The sequence below is a fragment of the Bos indicus genome, chromosome 16 (genome assembly GCF_029378745.1).
Source record: "Bos indicus isolate NIAB-ARS_2022 breed Sahiwal x Tharparkar chromosome 16, NIAB-ARS_B.indTharparkar_mat_pri_1.0, whole genome shotgun sequence".
In the NCBI taxonomy this organism is placed as follows: Eukaryota; Metazoa; Chordata; class Mammalia; order Artiodactyla; family Bovidae; genus Bos; species Bos indicus.
The window spans coordinates 27,005,853-27,027,047 of NC_091775.1; the positions used below are offsets into that span (position 1 = coordinate 27,005,853).

The window sequence follows — 21,195 nt, forward strand, 5'->3', positions numbered from 1 at the left end:
GGAAGAAGAGAGTCCCGGTTGCCAAGGCAGGCACCCGACGAAGAGGCCTCGGCAAGGAGGTGGGAGCGCGCGTCCTTCTCCTCCTCCGGGACCCCCGCGGTCCCCTCCCGGAGGCCGCGCTGACGTGTCGGCAGCGGACTCACAGGCCGGCGGGCGCCGCCCCTCCCGCTGCCGCGCGTCCCCCGCCCGCGCGCCCCGCCCCGCGCCCCGCGCCCCGCCCGCCGGCGCCCGCCCGGCCGCGTCCTCCGCGTCACCGGCTCCGCGAGGTGACCACAACATGGCTGCGGCGCAGGGGCTGCTCTTCTGGCTGCTCCTGCTCGGGCCGCCTTGGCGCGTGCCCGGCCAGCCGGAGCAGGACCCCGGCCGGCGCTTCTCGCAGCTCAAACTCTGCGCGGACGAAGAATGCAGCAGTGAGTGCCGGGAGGGCGGCGGCGGCGCCGGGGCATCGCCGGGGCGGGAGCGGGAGCTCGGCCGCCCCGCAAGCCGACCCGGGGGGCGCAGGCCGGTAGGGCGGAGCGCCGGGTGGTGGGGGAGGGCGACCTCCGGGTCCCTGCGTCTGTCCCCTCCGGCTTTCCGGGCGCCCGGCCAACCGGCCTGGGCGGTGGGGGTCTCTGCCTCCCACTTGTTGCCAGCTTTTCATTTTTCCTTCGCGGACGGAGGCGGGGGATGGTGTGGGGGGTTCGGAGGTGGCCCCCCGGTTTCCCCGGGGGCAGCTCGCAATGTCCCCTCCCCCGGCACGCCCCGGCTCCGAGGGGAGATGGGGTTGCGCGCCGCGCGCCCCGGGCTCCGCACGCTGCCTGCGAGCGCTTTCCTGCCCCCGTCGCCGGGTCCTCGCTGGGTGCAGTCCGGGGGCGGATGCGCCGGGACTCGGTGGGCGTCTTCCATGCTGCAGGTTGCTAGGGCTCGGAAAATCCTCCCTGGCGCAGCCCCTTCGCCCCTCTGCTTAAGTCAGATTCCGGGCTCGGACCGCCTTTTCAACAGGGATTGGAGTTGAGGTTTGGAATGAGCCCGGAGTCCAGGCGTGCGGTGTGTTCCAAGGTCTCCTCCCCGGCTCTGCCTCAATCCTATCATTTCTGTGCTTGGAAGGCTCCCGCAAATAGCCCGGCAGGGAGGGCATCGGGAAGGCCAAAATCTGTCTCTCGAAAGAGGCCGAGACTCTGCATCGGCCACCTGGTATCAGTCGTCTCCAATGCGCAGGAAGCGAAATTGTTCCCTAACCGCGAATTCGGGGTGGGCTGGGGGTAGTGAGAAGGGCAGAGATCCCCAGACTCAGATGAAGAGTGTTAAAGTGAAAATAGTAAGTACCCCAGGGGTTTTATAAATCCAGCCAGCTTGAGCCTTGATCAGTTACATTGTTGGGCTCTCCTCCTGTGCTTTTGCCTTGGGCCGCTATCATCGTTGTGGTCTCAAATAACCTTGTAACTTACTGACAACCATTTCACACAAGGTTGTTCATGTGTTGTAATCAGTGCATATAGAAAAACATTCCTTCTGAGGCCAAAGCCTACAGTTTAGCTATTTAGATTGAAATCAGTGTTATTCAAAAACAGATTTCACAATCGGAAGAACCGTAGCACTGCCACATCATTAGTGGAAAGAAAGGAGGCTGTCTTGGATTTGTTTAAGCCATTCCTAGAGGTAACCCTAAGACTGATGTAAATAAACGCTACAAAAGTGGAGCAACTTCCATCAATTTTTCCTGCAGTTTTCTCAGAGTAAGTCCAGGTTATTAGCAAGCAGTGTTGGATATGGCCAGTGTTGGCTCTGCTTTGCTTTCAAACACTATCCTGCCTGGGTACCTCAAAACCAGTCATCTGGAAAATTATAACATCCCTAATGCTTCCTCAGTATGGAGACATGGTGTTAGAAGGGCCCATGGGTGTCACATAACTGGAGAAATGGCGTGTGTCCAACGAGTGTAGCCAAAGGCGATAGCCAGCAGCTAGAGCAGGGTCTGGGTCCCCTGTTGTATTGCGTAAAGTGTTTGTTTAGTAAGATGTGTCCATGCTAGCTGTCCTTGTGTGCTTTTCAGGTAGCTGCCCCACGGAGTGCATTATGTTGTCATCTGATTTATTATTATACCTCTGCAGTGATCTTCATATTTCCAATTCTGATAGGATCTCCAGTCTATCAATTTAAGAACTGTCCATCACCTTCAACTTTGCCTCTCACCTAATTAAATCTGAATTAGAATGCTGACATGTATTAAAATAATCAGCTTCAAAATCCAGATAACCCCCCTTTAAATCTGTGTTTGTCCCTCAAATATGTATGTAAAGATACATCTTAAGGTACTTATTGCCAGTTGGCTTTTAGAACAAGTGTTATTTCCATTTCATCCTTTCCTTTCTCTGCTATTTAATTGCATTTGTTATTTCATTTGACGAGAAGCTGTATATTTGGCCAACAAAAAGAAAAATACTGCTTCTATCAATTTCTAGATCGAATATCATTTAAGTCCTGCATGTTAAGACTGAAGGTAACTACTGGACAGTTCTCATGGTTTTGCTTGTCCCTGCCACATACAATTTTGCTTATAGAAACAAAGCCTGTTTGCCCACTTTTGATTTTGTTTTTAGAAATAAATAAACCTCCTTAATGTTGGATATATTCAGCATTATATGCTTTCAGAAGATATTATCTTATGTGATTGGATCCATAATTGGGTATGATAGCCTTTCCCATTAATTTATCCAGATACTGACAGAGCAACTTGACTGCAAGTGAAGTGGAAGGTGTTTCCTGTTGCACAGTAGCAGTTATAACCACTTGAAGAGGGCCTTTGAGTGGTTAGTTCAAGTTAATTGACCTCTTGGGGGTTCTTGGGTGCTCTCCCCAGTTACCTATTACCACTGCATGTAGTCATGCTTACACTAGTCGCATCTGTGCTTGAATTTACCCAACTGCAAAATGAAGCTTTTTATAATTATGAAACACCAAAGACTGAAAGCTGGATGGTTAGAGAGGGAACCAAGAGTTTCACTCGAGACCAGCCATGTGTGGCAGTGGACACATTGCTTTTTGTTTGCATTATCCATAGGAAAAACAAGGCAAGTTTACCTCTCTCCTGGCTACTTGCAAGGGGATGTCCTGATTTATAACGATACAGCTCTATAGATGCTCTGAGCATATGAGTTGAGGCTGATTGGTTTCAGAGAGTACTGGAGAAGCTTGATTGTTGTTTACAGTGGATTGTTATGTTTCCTGATAAATCAATATTTGAAAGTTGAATCCTGATACCCGCTTTTTCCCTCCCCGCTCTTTCTATACAGTGCTAATGTACCGGGGTGAGGCTCTAGAAGATTTTACAGGCCCGGATTGTCGTTTTGTGAATTTTAAAAAAGGAGACACTGTATATGTCTACTATAAACTGGCAGGGGGATCACCTGAAGTTTGGGCTGGAAGTGTAAGTAAAAATTTGACATAATTTTCTGCCTTTTTATTGACTTGTTTAAGCACTGTAGATTTAAGTAGCTACAGTTTCTTGGGGTCTTGATGGAGTTAACTTGTCCCCTCTGCTTGACTGTGGAAAAAGGGGCTCGTTCTATGTCCCCTGCTGGCATCAGGCCTGGCACAGAAGGGGGTCTCCAACAGAAGTGAACTGCTTCCAGGTGCTGCTCCTCAGAGTCAGGCCTTACAAGCCACGAGTACTCCATATGTAGCAAATAAGGACGTGGTGTGTGTATATATATATATATATATATACATACACACAGTAGAGTATTCAGTTCATTTCAGTTAGGTTCAGTCTCTCAGTCGTGTCTGACTCTTGCAACCCCATGGATTGCAGCTCTCCAGGCCTCCCTGTCCATCGCCAACTCCTGGAGTTTACTCAAACTCATGTCCGTTGAGTCGCAATAGAGTATTGTTCATTCATTAAAAGACTGCAGTCTTGCTGTTTGCAACATGGGTGGATTGGAGGGTGTCGTGTTAGTGAATTACGGCAAAGACAAATACTGTATGTTACAAATACTGTACGTACAAATACTTCCACTTATAAGTGGAAGCTAAAGAGTAAGACAAATGAATATAACAAAACAGAAGCAGTCTCACAGATGCAGAAAACAAACTGGTAGTTACCAATAGTGAAACCTGAAACTTCAGTTCACTTTGAAACTTCTTCATTGTTTCAAAAAGGAAGGATTCCTGAGCCTTAGACTTAATCCTGTAAAATACGGGCAAGATAGTGTTTCAGGCATTCCTGTTAAGAGTTGATTTTTTAAAAGAATTTTTTTTCTAAACTGTTAACATACCTAATCATGTGTGCTGTTTCTGTTAAAAAAGCAAAATGTGATTTTTGCTGTGTGCTTTCCTGTTTGCTTTTTTTGCTTGCAACTGCTGGGGCATCCTTTTCCTGCTCTTTGGACACTTGCTCCCACGAGTTCTTCCCAGCAGGTCTATTCCCAGCCAGCTCTGTGGGTGCAGGGATGGTGGACATGGAAATCAATGACTTGTCACGCTTTGATGTTTTTAATGAGGTGATTCACTAGAAGTGACCTGATTGGGAGGCTTATGAGCTATTGTCCTTTCCTTTCTATGTGATGTGTTGCCTGATTATTTATTGAAAGTAGTAAGAGTCCTGAATGCCCTAAGGATTGTCCAAACTTAGAGATAACACTCAGTCCCAAAGGTGAACATTTTCACTCTCTGTAAATCAAACAACAGAAAAGAAAGCTTAAGAATCCCCTATTGGGAAAAACAGATTTATTTTGCTGGTGGTCCAGATTCCTCCAGTAAGACCAACTGGTCAGGTACAACCTTTCTATTGAGGCAGAATCCCAGTTGAATGGCTCAGATGCTGAAGAATCTGCCTGCAGTGCAGGAGACCTGGGTTTGATGCCTGAGTCGGGAAAATCCCCTGGAGAAGGCGATGGCTACCCACTCGAGTGTTCTTGCCTGGAGAATTCCATGGACAGAGGAGCCTGGCGGGCTACAATCCATAGAGTCACAAAGAGTCGTACACAACTGAGCGACTAACAAACACACACACACCAATTGAATCACCATATTCAGAAGACAATCTGTTTTGTTCCTTTCAAGTCTATTGCATGAGATTTGTTGATAGTCTTTACTCTTGGAACTTTTTTTTTCAAGTCCATACCGTTTTTGATAAAGTGGTGAAGTTGGAGCATTTGGGTAAGTGAACTTGACTTTTCACCTCTAGAGAGCCTGCCAATCTTTCTGGTTCCTGACTCTGACCCTGCCTTTGCAGGGAAACCCTGCCCTCAGCTCTCAGCCAGAAGGGATCTTTGCTGTCTAATAGACAGCCGCCGTTCAGGCGGCGCTTTGTTTGCGCGACTCGTGTGGCATTCCTTTTACTGCCTTGTATCGAAGTTAATGTGTACTGTCTTAGCTCTAGTAAAGTCAGAAACTCTGTAACGGGGCAAGTGTCTTACCCATTTTCCTTGTGAATATCTCCTTTCAGGGAGCAGCACTTGTTTCCATTTGTCCCAAGTGTAGCTAATGTACTTGTTCTCTTGAAACAATATTCTTTTCCCAAATCAAATCAACAGAGATGAGATATAGAAGCAAGATTAGATATAAAAGTTACCTTCAATCATGAGGACCTATGATTCTGCGTCTTTTTGTCAGATCCTAAGAAACAGGACCTACTCGATGTAAAAAAACTTTTTACAACTTGTGGTCTCAGTTGACAAAGATCACACCAAGATAAATGTATTTCCTTTCTCCACATAGCTCTGATTTCTTTGCCTTTTCTAGATTCTCTTAATAAACTTTTCCTGAGAAGGGAAAAAGTGTATTTTCCCTCAGCCTCCCCTCTCATTTCATGATTAAAAACTCTGTCTCCTGAACTTTCAAGATCGTTCTTGTTTCTATTTTTTAGTTTTCATTCTGCAGCTTTTTTTTTTTCTTTTGTTTTTTTAGAATTTTATACTTTAACTGCCAGTGTAGCAATTTAAAATTGCACTGTCTTATCTAATCTTCAAGGCAGTGTTCTAGTAAAACTGGCTTTCACAGAGTTGCCAGATATAACAAAAGCTCTCATAATGTGGGTATTTTAGGAGTTAGTGATAAGATACCCTCTTTTTTTTTTTTTTTCCCCTTTCTGTGCATTTGATCTGCATGTCAGTCTCCTCCTCTATTGATTGGGAAGAGATCTGCTACTCCCTTTCAGACTACAGTTAGTAAAAGACAGTATGTGTTTCTCAAGAGGACACACAATATATTGATAATAATACCTTTTAGGTCTCCTTGGTGGCTCAGTCAAGAGACCACCTGCAATGCAAGAGTCCCAGGTGGTTCAATCCCTGGGTTGGGAAGATCCCCTGGAGAAGGAAGTGGCAACCCATTCCAGTATTCTTGTTGGGAAAGCTGTTCATGCTATAGATAAATGGGATTATCTTCTGTCTTTACTTGCATGAAACTAAACTTGCTGTGTAGATTAGTATGAATTTTATTTTCTCCCACAAAACTTGAAAATCTAGTTTGGAAAAAGCTAGTGCAGTCCATGGTATCAGTCAATATTTGCCTTTTGTTGTACTGGTCATGCATTTCAGAAATGTATTTTTTTTTTTACTTATTAATACGTCTAAGACCTGGTTTATGAGTGATGCTGTGAAATGTGCAGATAAATTCTTGTTAGAGGGTATTTGGAATTGTTTCTAATCAACTTTTATTTACATAGTTTTAATTGCATAATATACACTAACTTTCTCTTGTACAGATCTTCTAGCTATTTTAGAAATCTCACTGTATGTGCCCTGTGTTTAGAATTAAGCTGAATATTGAAATAAAATTTCAGTGGTTTTAGAAAAGTTGTCCTTACAACATTCTGTATTAATTTATTTTGGAATAATAATCTCTGTAATCATAACAGCAACTATCTATCTCTTGTGGTTATATCTGCCTATCTGTATGTTTCCTCTCACTACTGAGAGGTCTCTCGTTTATGTTTTTTATACAGAATTTTGACTGATACTCATTTCTTCTGCTGTTTTTTAATGTAGGTTGGCCATACTTTTGGATATTTTCCAAAGGATTTAATCCAAGTAGTCCATGAATATACTCAGGAAGAGCTGCAAGTTCCAACAGATGTAAGTTGTGGATTCTGTTGTTGTTGTTCTCAGTTATAAATTGACTTATAAATTCACCAATTACACCTAATTAACTAATTTTGAATGTGTTTTGATCAAAACACATAAAATCATAAAAAATTAGAGTTGGAGTTAGGGTTACACTTAATTAACTAATTTTGAATGTGTTTTGATCAAAAAAGGAAAAACAAGTTAACATCTGTGTTTCAGATTTTAATTTATCAGACTGCCTTTAAAGAAAAGAGAAGTTTGAAAAGAATTTATGGCAGACTTTGTATCAGAATCTGACAGTTCTACGTTGAAGCAGGTGTTCTTGTACAAGGCTGTGTATGCTTATTCAGGATTTTTATTTGCTACTTGATATGAGAAAAAAATGAAGAATTCAGTATCTTTGTATTTAGTTATTAAATGCAGGAAGTAAATAAAATTTTTTTTTACCTTTTTTTACTTCAAATTACCTGAAGTAATTTTTTTTTTTTTTACTTCGAGCAAGATGAGAAGTTGTCTCAATACTCACTGAATAGCCTTTAGACATTGCGAGTATATAGAAATCAGGTTAAATTTAGGTTAAACCCTAAATTATACGTTAGGCCATAAGGTTTTCTTTTGGACTCTTTAATGATTTAAGGGATTAGAGTTATGGGATAGATTCTGGAAAAGGGAACCTGAGTGTTTCACATAAGGTCCAGCCTCGAATCTGCAAGGTCCTGACTGCACAGTCTGGAAAGCATTCATCCAGGTGCACTAATTTTAGTAGCTTTGTGATGACAAGGATTTTGTGTTCTGGGATCCTTACTCCAGCTGATTATTTTCTGGAGTTTTAAAATTAATAAGAATTGAAACCCACCTTCAAACAGAAATCTTCGAGCAACTCTTCGGAGTCTCTGCAAGAGTGTGCAGGCTGCTGGCCTGGGGCATGTATCAGCTGAGCTCTGCTGAATAGATGAAGTCACAGAGCCATTGCTATTCTTGAAACTTTTTGTCTTCCCAAGGGTCATGAAATCAGCCTGATGGCCTGTTAGTCCTTGCTCCTAATGAGGATACTGCTGGGAGGGAAATTATACGCTAGACAGCAGCTCGTGGGTCACAGAGACCTCATTTGTTGGGGATTCCACCTTCTTGTTGCACCTCTCACTCCATGCTTCTCTCAACATGAAGAAATGGCATAGAAAGGCACGTGGTGAGCAGAGGAATCATTCGTTCCTGCCACACTTGTCCGGTCTCTCCAAGGACTCTGAGAGTTTAGTTAGGGGAAGGAAATTATCTTTGTTGGTTTTTAAACTTTTCCCTCTGTTTAATGACCCATTTTATGTCAATTTGTTTACTAGCAGAGGTTAAAAAAAAGTATTAGGTTTATGGGTAGTCTGAAAGCAGATCTCTTTGACACCTAATCAGAACCCTGATTTAGAGTAGAGTGTCTCCCTCACTGAATCTTGTCTTCAAGCTATACTTGTGATGGTTAAGTGGGAGCCCCTTGACACCATTCTTTGTCCCTCGATATTTTTACTTCCCCTGCACTTGTATTTCAGTAAGATGCTTCTTAAGCTGATTTAACTTTCCCAGTCCAAGTAAAGTATAAGTCAGGAATCCGTTGTAGAACGAGAGCCTGTCAGCAAGGTGGTACTGCTTGTCTCCAGCTAGGTAAGCAGGAAAGTACAGCCTAGAGGGGAGGATGAGGGAGATGCTGGGTGGTCTTCTAGTTTCTTCTGGACAAACTATTATGGGGTAAATTCCCAGAGCATCAGGTATAAATGCTGGAAGTGGGGAGGACCAATAAATGATGCCCTACTTTTCCCTACTTGTACTCAGAACAAACTGAGAAACCCAGCAGGCAGGTAGATGGAGACCAGGATGTCACCATCTCTTACTGATAAAACTTTTTGGAGAACACAGCTCAAGTGTGCAGAAATTAATGGGCTTTGAACATGGCAGTCTAGAATGAGACAGACTTACCCAGCCACAGGCAGAGCTAGCCAACTAGGGGGCTCTCCTAGTGGACTGTCCCTTATAAAACTGCCAGCATGGAAGAGAGAGGGTGTGTGTTCCCTCCAGCCAGGCCCAAGCAGAGAACAGGGGTGGTGCAGGACAAACCCACCAGCCACATGAGTCATTCCTCCTTAGGGAAAAAGAGAATGAAGGGAAGCCAGGAACATTACTCAGGTAGGAGCCCTTCCTCATGGAAATACGAAGCCAAGGGAAAGATGGGGTCTATCCTTCTATCTCCTGACTCCCCAGGGTTGGCACAAAAGCCCCACCAGGACCAAACATGAATTTGCAATCATCTCTGTCATTAGCATGGGCAAGCACTTGTTCTTTTGACACTCGGTTAGTGACACGCTAATGTTTTTCTTTGCCTTGCAGGAGACAGATTTCGTTTGTTTTGATGGGGGAAGAGATGATTTTGATAATTATAATGTCGAAGAACTTTTAGGATTTTTGGAATTGTACGATTCTGCCACTGAAGATTCTGAAAAAGGTAAAGAAAAAACTGCTCAGCGTGTGGAAGAACCTCCTGAAGCATCTAATGAAAGTGACGCTGAACCTGAGCCCGGAGAACCCAACTCAGAGGAAAGTGAAAGCGTACTCTCAGAAAATACTGCGGAACTCAGGGAAAGATCTGAGGCTCAGAAGAGCCACCCCCAGGTAAACAGTCAAACAGGTCATGCTCAGGGAGAGCGAACTTCATTTGAATCTTTTGGAGAAATGCTGCAAGATAAGTTAAAAGTGCCAGACAGTGAAAACAACAAAACCAGCAATAGTTCTCAGGTCTCGCACGAGCAGGAGAAGATCGATGCTTATAAACTTTTGAAAACAGAAATGACTCTGGACTTGAAAACCAAATTTGGCTCAACTGCAGATGCACTGGTATCTGATGATGAGACAACCAGGCTTGTTACTTCATTAGAGGACGATTTTGTTGAGGATTTGGATCCTGAGTATTACACAGTGGGAAAGGAAGAAGAGGAGAATAAAGAAGACTTCGATGAGCTGCCGTTACTAACCTTTACAGATGGAGAAGATACGAAAAGTCCAGGGCACTCCGGAATTGAGAAACACCCAACAGAGAAAGAGCAGAATTCAAACAAAGAGCATAAAGTTGAGGAAACTCAGCCCCCAGGCATCAAAAAGGGTGATAAAGAGATACCGAAACACCGGGAAGATACTGTCTTCTCTGATGTTATGGAAGGGGAAGAAAACACAGACACAGATTTAGAGAGTTCTGATTCAAAGGAAGAGGATGACCCATTAGTCATGGATAGCAGATTGGGGAAACCACGACCAGAAGATCATACTGACCCTGAAAAGGCAGCAGACCACCTTGTGAATGTAGAAGTCCCCAAAGCAGACAGTGACGACGACCCGGAAGTGGGCGCAGGACTTCACATGAAAGACAAGGGGCGGAAAGTTGAGGAGCCCAGGAGGGACTGGGTGCAGCATGAGGTAGGGCTAGAGGACGAGACGCAAGAAGACCAGGCAGTGCAGGGCTCTTCTCAGAGTGGCCACCTCAGGTCTTCACCAGCTGCTGAAAAAAGTACAGAAACATTAAAATTAGCCTTTGCTAACCAAGAGAATGACCTGAAAGGAGCAGCCGTTCACATCTCCAAAGAAATGCTTCACGAAGAAAAGCCCTCAGGGCGGAGTTTGGAAGGTGCCTCAAAGAGTGACTCAGTCCCGCAAGCAAAAGCGGCGGGGAATCAAGGGGAGGAAGGAAAGACTGAACGGGAACCTGTGGGCGTGGCAGCCCCCTCGGGCGATCATCAGCCTAATGCTTCCAAAGACAGCGTGGACGAAGTAGACGGTTCAATAAGTGGGCCTAAACCACACGTGCTTTCGGGGGAGCATCCGAGCGCAGAACTTATAAAGGATCGGCTTCTTAAACTTCAAAATCAGACCAGGTTCTCCTCTCCAGATGACATGGGCTTGCCAGGAGACCTGGAAAAAAAGCGGCCCGTTCTGGAAAGAAAGCTTTCCTGGCAACAAGGAGGTGTGGCTGCCGCAGTTAATAAGCAAGTGAGCGAAAAGAGAGAGCTCCCTGAAGAAGAGGTCACCAGGGTCACCAAGGATGCCTCAGATGAAGGGCAGGAAGTAAGAAAAACAGGCCAAACTGATAGCATAGAAGGGCGAGGCTTCCGCCCAAAAGAACCAAACCCAGAAGATGAAGATTACAGCCCTGAAGAACTCCTGGAGGATGAAAATGCTGTAAGTGCAAAGCAGTCTAAAGAAAGAAGCCCTGAGATTCAGGATAAGAGGTTAGATGTTGACCTGCAAAACCCTGAAAAACCTGTTTCAGGTGCCATTAAGACTGATCCAGAAACTGAAAAAAACAAAGAAGAAACTAGGCATGTATCGGAAAATGAAAGAAAAAATGAGACTGCGGGTAAAGCGGTAGACAGTCTGGGCAGGGACGCAGGTGGCCCGGTGGTGGAAAAAGAAGGAAGCTCTCCTGTGCATCAGAAGGTACAGAGACCCTCTGAAGGAAGTGACTTTCCTGGCAAGAAACAAAATCAGACTCCAGAGTTAGGGGAAGCGTCTCAGAAGAAAGATCCTGATTATCTTAAAGAAGACAACCATGAGGGCCACCCAAAGACCTCAGGGCTCATGGAGAAGCCTGGGGTAGAACCCTCGAAAGAGGACGACGAGCATGCAGAGAAATTCGTGGACCCAGGAAGCCGGGGGTCTGCTTCCGAGGACCCTGACGATGACCCGTTCCCCTGGGCTCCACATGCCCCTGTGCAGCCTGAGGAGAGTGTCCATTTGGAGGACTTGCCCATAATCAGCAGCTTCTTTAAAGATCAGCAGTCTCTGCAGCGATTCCAGAAGTACTTTGACATCCACAAGCTGGAAGCCATGTTCCAGGACATGTCATCCAAGCTGAAGTCAGCTCAGCGTGAGAGCCTGCCCTATAACGTGGAGAAAGTCCTCGATAAGGTCTTTCGTGCTTGGGAGTCACACATTCTGACAGAGGCAGAGAACATGCTTGATGCTCGCGTGACGGAAAACAGAGACCTGGAAACGAAGGATAGTAGCGTCTTTGAGGAGGCTGCTGTGCTCGATGATGTTCAAGACCTGATCTATTTCGTCAGGTACAAACACTCCACAGTGGAGGAGACTGCTCCCCCAGCAGCGGCACAGCCTGTAGAGGGAGGCTGGGATGGACCAGCAGAAGGTGAGGTACCCACCTATGGCCTTATAGGGTTGGGCTTGAGAAACAGGCGTGGGGGCCGGGGGGCCACTGAAGTGCCTCGTGCCTGATCTTTGAAGCTCTCTCCACGGGTCCCAATGTGCCCAGAGGTGAGGGGCAATACAGGGATGTCCACATGGCCCTTCCCACCTTCTCTCTTGGAGGCTGGAGTATAGATAAATATTTCTTGATCCACTTTTCACTTAGACAGTTGAGACCAGTAGCATACTCTGCAGGAAACTTTATAAAAAGAAAAAGACTCGAGCAAGAAAATGGTGTACAAAGTAGACCTGGTGACAGCTTACCAATTTCATGAAAGCACTTTTTGAACACATTTTCTTCACCATAAAATAACTCCTGTCTGTCCAGGGATGGACTGGCATTAACTTTTAACTCGATGCCTTGCCTGAGTTCATGCCCTCTAACATTCTTCTTTTTTTTTTTAAGAAAGTTTTTGTTTGGTTGGTTGGTTTTGTTTTTTGGCCGCACTGAGCGACGTGTAAGATCTTAGTTCCCAGACCAGGGATCGAACCCAAGCCCCCTGCAGCGGAAATGCAGAGTCTTAACTACTGGACTTCCAGTGTAGTCACCCCTCTGCCCAGCTTTCATCTTCAACGGGTGCCATGTTCTTCCCTGCCCTTTTAAGGCAGGCACTTTGATCAATTAAATTCTACCAAGCCCTTGAGTTCTTGCATTCAGATTCCATTCCAACCAAGGAACGGAACCAGGATGCAGAGCCTCCTAACACAGCACTTGACATAGAAGCCATTCCTTACAGAGCGACTGGACAGACCCTGAGGCAGAACCCTAGAAAAGTTGATTCCTAGCTCCATGCTCTTTCCTCTGTCCCCGTGCTTCTGAGATGGGAGGTATACAGACTCTTAGGTATACTTTGAAGAGATTTGAAAGGCACCTCGGCGAGCTGCCTTTGCATGTCACGCCCTTCCCTGTACCAGCTCTGTGAAGCAAGCCTGCTTCTGTGTGGAGGAGATGTGTTACTTCTTTGTGGAGTAGATGTTTGCTATTTCTGCTCTTGACTAGAATTCCCTTTTCCACATTTTTCTGTGTGGGCATATGTTGGTTTGCCAAGGGAAGTTAGGTTTATTGAAGTCCTTACAGGAAAGATATTTATGAAATGCTTTGGGATCAGAGTTTCTCCATAGATTTTATCATGTAGATTAGATATCCGTAATGTGAGAGAAAGCAGTTGAAACTCTTCTTTCCTTGCCCAGTTTTGCCCTGTGGGGTGCCAGCACATGGAGGGCAGGGTGGGGGGCCACGGAGTTGTGTGCTGGGGGCGTGCTGGAGGGGGACTTGTCATTGAGCTTTGCCAGCCCAATGTGTTCTTCTCTCCTGTAGACACACAGCCACCACTGGAGGAGAACTTCCCACAGGAGCACATGGAAGTTCCTCTGATGCAGATTCCCAAAGAGCCCGGCCATTTGGCTCAACCTGTGACCAGGGACATGGGTACCTCAGGAGTGGCCCAGAAGCCGCAAACCGAGGAAGATGGAGACCCAGGTAACATGTGCTAATTTTTCTTTACAAAGTAGAACCCTGTCCTAGAGAAGACCCGCTAGGAAATTTGTTGATAAAAGTAAGAAATGGAGGGGACCATAACACAGGCATAAATGCATTTAAAAAGTAAGAAATCCTGGAACTGAAAGGTTGTTGTTTAATCATGCAAAGACATTGGGATTCTTGGCCCCCAGAGGAGAAGAATTCAATCCGGGGCCAGAGACAAGGCTTGATCGCTCAGAGCTTTTGTGTAATAAAGTTTTATTAAAGTATAAAGGACATAGAGAAAGCTTTTGACATAGGCATCAGAAGGGGGCAGAAGAGTACACCCCTGCTAGTCTTCAGCTGGATGTTATATAGTCACTAGCAGTCTGTTTATGAAAGAAAGGAATGTCTTAAAATTTAGAATGGCACCAGGCCCCTCACCCATAAGATGCATTTTGGAATAATCTTGGCAGCAAATGGTTTATCCTGGGCCATAAAATGATTAACTTGAATCTTGAAGAAGGGCAGACCACCATACGAATAGTTTCATTTACATAGATTAGGGGAACAATATCTGAGTATAACATACTGGTTTGTCAAGCAGGTTCTGAGCCAAGAGGTGGAACCGACTTGAAGACAGAGTTTGGGATAAATGCATAGTACATTAGCATAGCTTAAGACAAACATTTCCATAAGAAAAAGGCATTGGTTATCTCTAGGTTTGAGAAGTTAACTTCAAAGGAAACCAGGTGTCATTATGGCAACACAGTATTTTAAGAGAAACCTCCTTTTAAATTTGTATAGAGAAGGAAAAAATATCGCTAGTTTGTTTCCTTCTGCCCCTTAGGAGAGATAAAAATGTCTGGCACTTGTAGGCTATTTCCTTGTTTGGAGACCCCTGGCCTTTCTGCCTGTTACCCTCTCAGAACTAGCAGAGAAAAGCAGGAGTCAAGACAGATGGAGATCAGTAATAGCAAACAGGTCAGAGACTATAACTAATCTACCAACCAGTACTTGGCGGGCATTAGCTTATGTGAGTAATGGAAATCTAAAATACTATTCTTAAAAAGTCTTATGCTCAAAACCAGCAGTTTTCAGCCAGACCAACAGCGGGGAAACTCTGGGCGTGGAGACCAGCGATCTTGTTTAACAATCCCTCCAGGGAATTCTGACCTGTTAGAAGTTGAAGTTTGAGAACTACTGCTCTGTGTCTCGGAGAAGGCAATGGCACCCTCATCCAGTACTCTTGCCTGGAAAATCCCATGGGTGGAGGAGGCTGGTAGGCTGCAGTTCATGGGGTCGCTAAGAGTCGGACACAACCGAGCGACTTCACTTTCACTTTTCGCTTTTATGCATTGGAGAGGGAAATGGCAACCCACTCCAGTGTTCTTGCCTGGAGAATCCCAGGGACGGGGAGCCTGGTGGGCTGCCATCTATGGGGTCGCACAGAGTCGGACACGACTGAAGTGATTTAGTAGCAGCAGCAGCTCTGTGTCTCAAATTCTGTTTTCCTCTGTTCTCTCCTCCATCCCACTCCCAATAGAGTACATTGTAGCTCAGGTCTTTTGTTAATATGCTACCTAGACATGGTAAAGCTTCTTTTAAATCTGTGAAGGGGATATTTACGTCTAGATATCCTTATCCTTATACTGGAGAAGGCAATGGTAAGCCACTCCAGTACTCTTGCCTGGAAAATCCCATGGATGGAGGAGCCTGGTAGGCTGCAGTCCATGGGGTCGCCAAGAGTCAGACACGACTGAGTGACTTCACTTTCACTTTTCACTTTCACGCAATGGAGAAGGAAATGGCAACCCACTTCAGTGTTCTTGCCTGGAGAATCCCAGGGACGGGGGCGCCTGGTGGGCTGCCGTCTATGGGGTCGCACAGAGTCGGACACGACTGACTCGACTTAGCAGCAGCAGCAGCATCCTTATACTATAAGATTAGAGGAAACAGTGCAGAACTTTGCAGGAGGTAATAGTCCAGTGGAGGCAGAACCTTGGGAATAGTATCACTACTTAATCACAGAGCACAATAAACATCCAGTGGGACAGTGAGTAGCAGATTTCATTTGGATTGAGAAAGTTGTTTTCAAAATAAAGGATTTTTTAAAATTCATTTATTTTTAATTGGAGGATAATTACACTGTTGTGTTGGTTTCTGCCATACATCAATATGAATTAGCCATAGGTATATATATGTCCCCTCCCTCCCCCCTCCCACCCAAAATAAGGTTTTTAAAAATTCAACCCCAGTATTAGTATCAACGGCGTTCTAATTTTTGTGTAGCTCACTCACTTTACTGATAAATCAGAAGAACAGCCGATTTGTGTTATTTTGTCTATCTAGTATTGTGATACAACATCATTATCGTTTTGTGTTTTTAGAAGTTGTGGTCTCTAACCATAGGTAGAGTCTTACCCTATGATACCGCAGGCCCAGCGGCACTGGGCTGCCTCCCTGACCACCTCAGCCCTTCAAAATATAGGAGAGGTCACAGCAGGAAGAGGAATTCAGCTAATTTGAGAAGAAATGGCATATCAGAGGTCTCTTGTGTTCCAGAGGATATTGCGTTCATATGCAATACTCTGTACTTCTAAACTCTTGTAACTCAAAAATGTTTTCCTCGTTGATAGTAAGTCATGTACTGAATAACTTGATACCTTCTTGGTCAGAAACTCTCTGCAAGATTTTGCTTGCAGAATTAAAACCAGATGTCTTGCCTCATCCTTTAAGTCTCACCACCAAGTGACACAGCTTCCTTTAGAGACTGAACCGTGAAAGTGAAAGTATTAGTTGCTCATTCGTGTCCGATTCTCTGCGACCCCATGGACTGTAGCCCACCAGGCTCCTCTGTCTCTGGGATTCTCCAGGCAAGAATACTGGAGTGGGTTGCCATGCCCTTCTTTAGAAGATGATCTTCCCAAATCTCCCTTCATGCATCTCAGATGAGGTTCTAACCTGCTTGGGAAAACTTCACCAGTGGTCAGATTCATAGGTCAGTAGCAGTGGAGTCTTAGGGTTGGAAGACATCTGCGTGGCAACTAATCCAAGTTACTTCTTGGACTCCTAGCTGTTTATAAGAAACACCCCAGACCCCCAAAACTCCTGAAATTCCTTCCCTACCTCCACCTCATGTAGAGATCCTTCCAGGTAGAGGTAGAATTGGACCTCTTTCGCAGAGCTACACCAGGCCCCTACCTGTAAGCGGTTCCCTTTCGTCTCTTGGTGTTTGCCATCCTCCCTTTGTAGCTGTCATTCATGCATTCAGTGCCTGCCAGGTGCCAGATTCTGTGCTGAGCGTAGGTGCAAGTTTGCAAACTGACACTCTTCTCTTTCTCATTGTTTGCCTGAAGTTTCTAATACAGTAAGTCACCAGCACTAAATAAATGTTTGTTAAATGTGATAAGTGTGTCTATAGGAAAAGCATAAAATTCTGTGTCCTCAATCCCCGTGAGCCTGTATTATTCAGACAGCAGTTGCATTGCCAGGGATGTGATGGAGGGATTGCTGGCAGGTCGGAGATAGTGTTCATTTTATAATTGAGGATGTGATGGCTCTAATGGGGGTTCTGACATTTTTTTAATATATAATTATCTTCAGGAGAAGCACATATCCAGGTAGAGAGACTAATATTCAGTGGGCACTTGATAAATATTTAAAATGAAGGGAAACAAAACTTATTCTGAAGCTTAAGTAAAATATTTGCTTTCTCCTTCAACTTTAGGGATAATTACACCACAAGGCACTCCTGTCGATGCTGATGATGCCCAAAAGCAGCTGGCAGCAAATACTGAAGAACCAGCAAGTGTCACGCCTCTGGAAAATGCAATTGCTTTCATATACTCACTTGTGTTTCATTTAACTAAGACGGTAAGTTTGACATGTAATTTTTTCAAATGCAATGTTAATTATTACCATTTTCAAGTTGATTTTAAGCATGAGATGAAGAATTTATAATGTCTTTATGAAAACTACTCCTACGCCTTTGAAGGCAGCCTCTGAAATAAGCCACAGGTGTGTGATGGTGGTGGGTTCTTAGTTCAGTTCAGCACTTGGCGATAACGTTGGCGGCCAGTGCTGGGCATCTGCACACCTGCTGTACCCTCAGGGATCTTTTGGTCTAACAGGGAGAGGATGAAATTCACTTGAAACACAATATGATATGGGAAAGAAGAGACGTATTTACCTGATGGTGTGAGAGTATGTTAAATAAATTGATTCACTGAGGTGGGAGGACGGGCAGAGGAGGTCAGAAGTTAGCTGAGACATCTTCTGAGCCGAGTTGCAGGATCCGTGTAGTTTGATGTGTAATTTGTTGTTGAATAGGGCTAGGGAGGTGGATGGGTTGAGTGCACAGGCACACAGAAGTATGTTTGGGGAAATGGGACATGAAGAAAAGGTTACTTGGCATTGTCCAAGTATAGAGTTCGAGGGGCGTGCGTGGTCTTGTGGAGGGAGATGGGCTCAGGTACAGGAGGTTGTATGTCATGGTAGGTTGTGTTAGAGATCCTGTGAAGGTTTTAAGCAGGAAATAAGTATAGTCATATTTGTTCTTAGAAAGAGACACTTACGGGAGACTTATTTATTCAAATTTATCTGTCTAAGGAATTCTGATCCATATGAGACATCATTTAGTCCGTCCATCCATTGAATGTGATCTAAGCTGTTTAGGGCTTAGCGCCCCCTTGTGGTATTTTCTGGAATTGGACATTCTTGGTAAATGATGGGAATGAGCAAGCTTTCAGAATTCAGAGGCCAAGTTGCCCTTGGAGCTATAAAGTATACTCTGCATCAAAAATATCTATCTTCCAGGTTCTGTTATTTCAAGACTTTTTAAGGAAAAGGGGTTATTTTTTTGTTCTGTTATACACATGGGTTTTGAGTGAGGATAAATCTGGTTTCAAATCCCAGGTTCGTCATTTAGAAACTTGGGTAGATTACTTAAGTTTGAACCTCAGTTTTTTCATCTTTAAAATGCAGATAATACTTACCCCAGTGGTAAGAATTAAATGAATAGATAATATCAAGCATATAGTGTAGTGCCTGGCATTTTATAAGATCTCATCCCCCCACCCGCTTCTCATTTGGATGATCAGAGAGGGCAGTATAAAAATACTGGATACTGCAGGGAATTGAGGAGAAAGGCCGCCAGGATGGGAAAGTTAGAGGAAACTTTTCAGTTTTCTCCGTGTTTGTGGTAGTGGCAGCCACCCCAGTGAATGTGTATGCCCTGTGCAGTTAGAGTTCTGAAGGAAATTTTCAGTGATGAAGGCGATCTCAGAATTAGAATTTGGTTATCAGCATGAATCATCATCACTTCTAAAACTTAACAGCCTCCAGATGTGGGAGGAGTTCTTTGTTCATTTTATTGGTGGGTATGCACAGAGCCCTGTTGTAGACCTGGGTTGGAGGACACAGATGTGGTAGAGGATGTTATTTCTGCTTGAGGGGTAACGGGAGAAGACACAGACATGAATGGCAAGAGAAAAGGGTGCATATTACAAAGTAACAGTGACTTGAAAGGTTATCGTCAAACAAGTATTTGGATGGCCCAATATGTATAGACTGTTATGTTAGGAATAGAAGAGTCTAAGAGGTATAAAGAGGTATAAAGCATGATTCTGATTTATGAAAGGCTTAAAAAAGGACATATCAAATATATATGGAAATTGGAAAAATGGGAAACACGAAATAGCTGTTGTAAAGTATCAGATAAGTAGTATAGATAACTATTTGTAGAGCTGGGAAATTATGGGGTGCTGACTTGTTTGGCAAAACTGCACCAGAAGTCAGATGCATAGATCAGCAGTTGATGGAATCTCCAGGCTAGAGGAAATCTGAGAGAGCAACTAATTCAACTTTTTACAAACTGCTCTAATTTCCTCTACTCCAGCCCTGACTAGTAGTTATGGGGTCTGGGCATCAACAATTCCTAGTGTGAGCCATCTGTCTTATAAGACTACACATTGCTTTGTTGGCTAGTTTATTCATATATTGACTCCAAATTTTTCTCCATATAATTTTTTTCTCTTAGAATCTAATTCCTTTTTTACATAGTAATCATTTAAATATTTGAAGTTATGCTTCAATTTTTTTTTCCTTTAGTGTTTTAGCATGGAAAATTTCAAAATGGTAATAGTAAAGAGAAAATAGTAAAATGAAATTATGGCCCATCACTCAACTTAACAGTAATTCCTTAATATCACACATTTTTGGACACATTTCAGAATCCCCTCCCTTCCTTTTAAAATTATTCTTACTCAGTTCAGGATCTTGAGGTCCAAAAGTTATAAGGGGTTCATACATGTCTTAAATCAACCGTTTAATCAGATATAAATTACATATAACAAAGTGTATATGTAATTCTAGGAATGAATTTTAACAAATGTAAACACTTATGTAAAAACAACCATAACCAAATATGGAACATTTCTTTTGTTTGAAAAAGTTCCTTTGCATACCTTCTCAGTGTATCTTACCCAAACCACCTGTTCTAGGCAACCATTGACAAAACTTTTTCTCACTATGCATTAGCTTTTCCTGTTGTAGAATTATAGTTATAAATGGATTTATAGTTAGGTGTGAAACAGCCCAGCCTCATGGTAAGTTTATTTTATCTTGGAAACTGCTCAACTGCTCTCCAAAGTGACTGTACCATTTTATATTTCCACTAACAATTTATAAAACTTCCATTTGGTCACATATTTCCTAACATCTGGTATTATCAGCCTTAAAGTGTAGCTATTCTAGTGGGCATGCCTTTGAGGTTTTAATTATATTTCCTGATGCTTAATGATGTTGAGCACTTTTTCATGTGGCCATACTTTTTCATGGGCTTATGTGTGAAATAGCTTTTTAAATCTTTTGTCCTTCTTTAAACTGGCATTTTTTAAATTTTTTATAAGTATTAAAGTCTAAGAGTTCTTTATATTCACATAATTTAGATACAACTCCTTTCTCAGATACATACTGCAAATAATTGCTTCCAAACTCTGGCTTGGCCTTTCAGTTTCTTAGCATTGTCTTTTGAAGAGCAAATTTTTAACTTTGATGAGCACCATTTTATTAATGTTCACTTTTATGGTAAGTGCCTTTGTCTCCTGCCTAAGGAATCATAGATAGTTCCAATGATGTGAATATTTTCATATTTTCTTCTAGAAGTTTTATTGTTATACCCGTTCATGATTAAGACTTTGTTCCATTTTGAGTAAATTTTTGTGAATGTTGTGAGGTAGAGATCATGTTTTATTTTTTTCCCCCCAAATGAATATCCATTTGCTCCCATACCATTTCTTTCCCCTTTAAATTACATTGGCACCTTGAGTTGAGGTCAGTTGACCACATATATATATATGTCTCTTTCTGGACTCTGCTGCTGCTACTGCTGCTAAGTCACTTCAGTCGTGTCCGACTCTGTGCGACCGCATAGATGGCAGCCCACCGGGCTCCCCC

The 21,195-nt window shown here is 43.7% G+C and overlaps 1 protein-coding gene across 4 annotated transcripts in view; it reads left to right on the top strand.

The window, feature by feature from the left end:
• The first annotated feature begins 242 nt into the window (after positions 1-242).
• Positions 243-21,195, top strand: part of MIA3 (MIA SH3 domain ER export factor 3) — a 58,535-nt gene continuing 37,582 nt past the window's right edge. For all 4 annotated transcript variants that reach the window (XM_070767994.1, XM_070767996.1, XM_070767995.1 and 1 more), the window contains exons 1-6: positions 243-410; positions 3,273-3,406; positions 6,969-7,055; positions 9,417-12,222; positions 13,597-13,758; positions 17,468-17,613. In XM_070767994.1, coding sequence (XP_070624095.1) covers positions 278-410; positions 3,273-3,406; positions 6,969-7,055; positions 9,417-12,222; positions 13,597-13,758; positions 17,468-17,613 — 3,468 coding nt within the window. In that variant the 5' untranslated portion in view covers positions 243-277. The remainder of the gene's footprint in view (positions 411-3,272; positions 3,407-6,968; positions 7,056-9,416; positions 12,223-13,596; positions 13,759-17,467; positions 17,614-21,195) is intronic.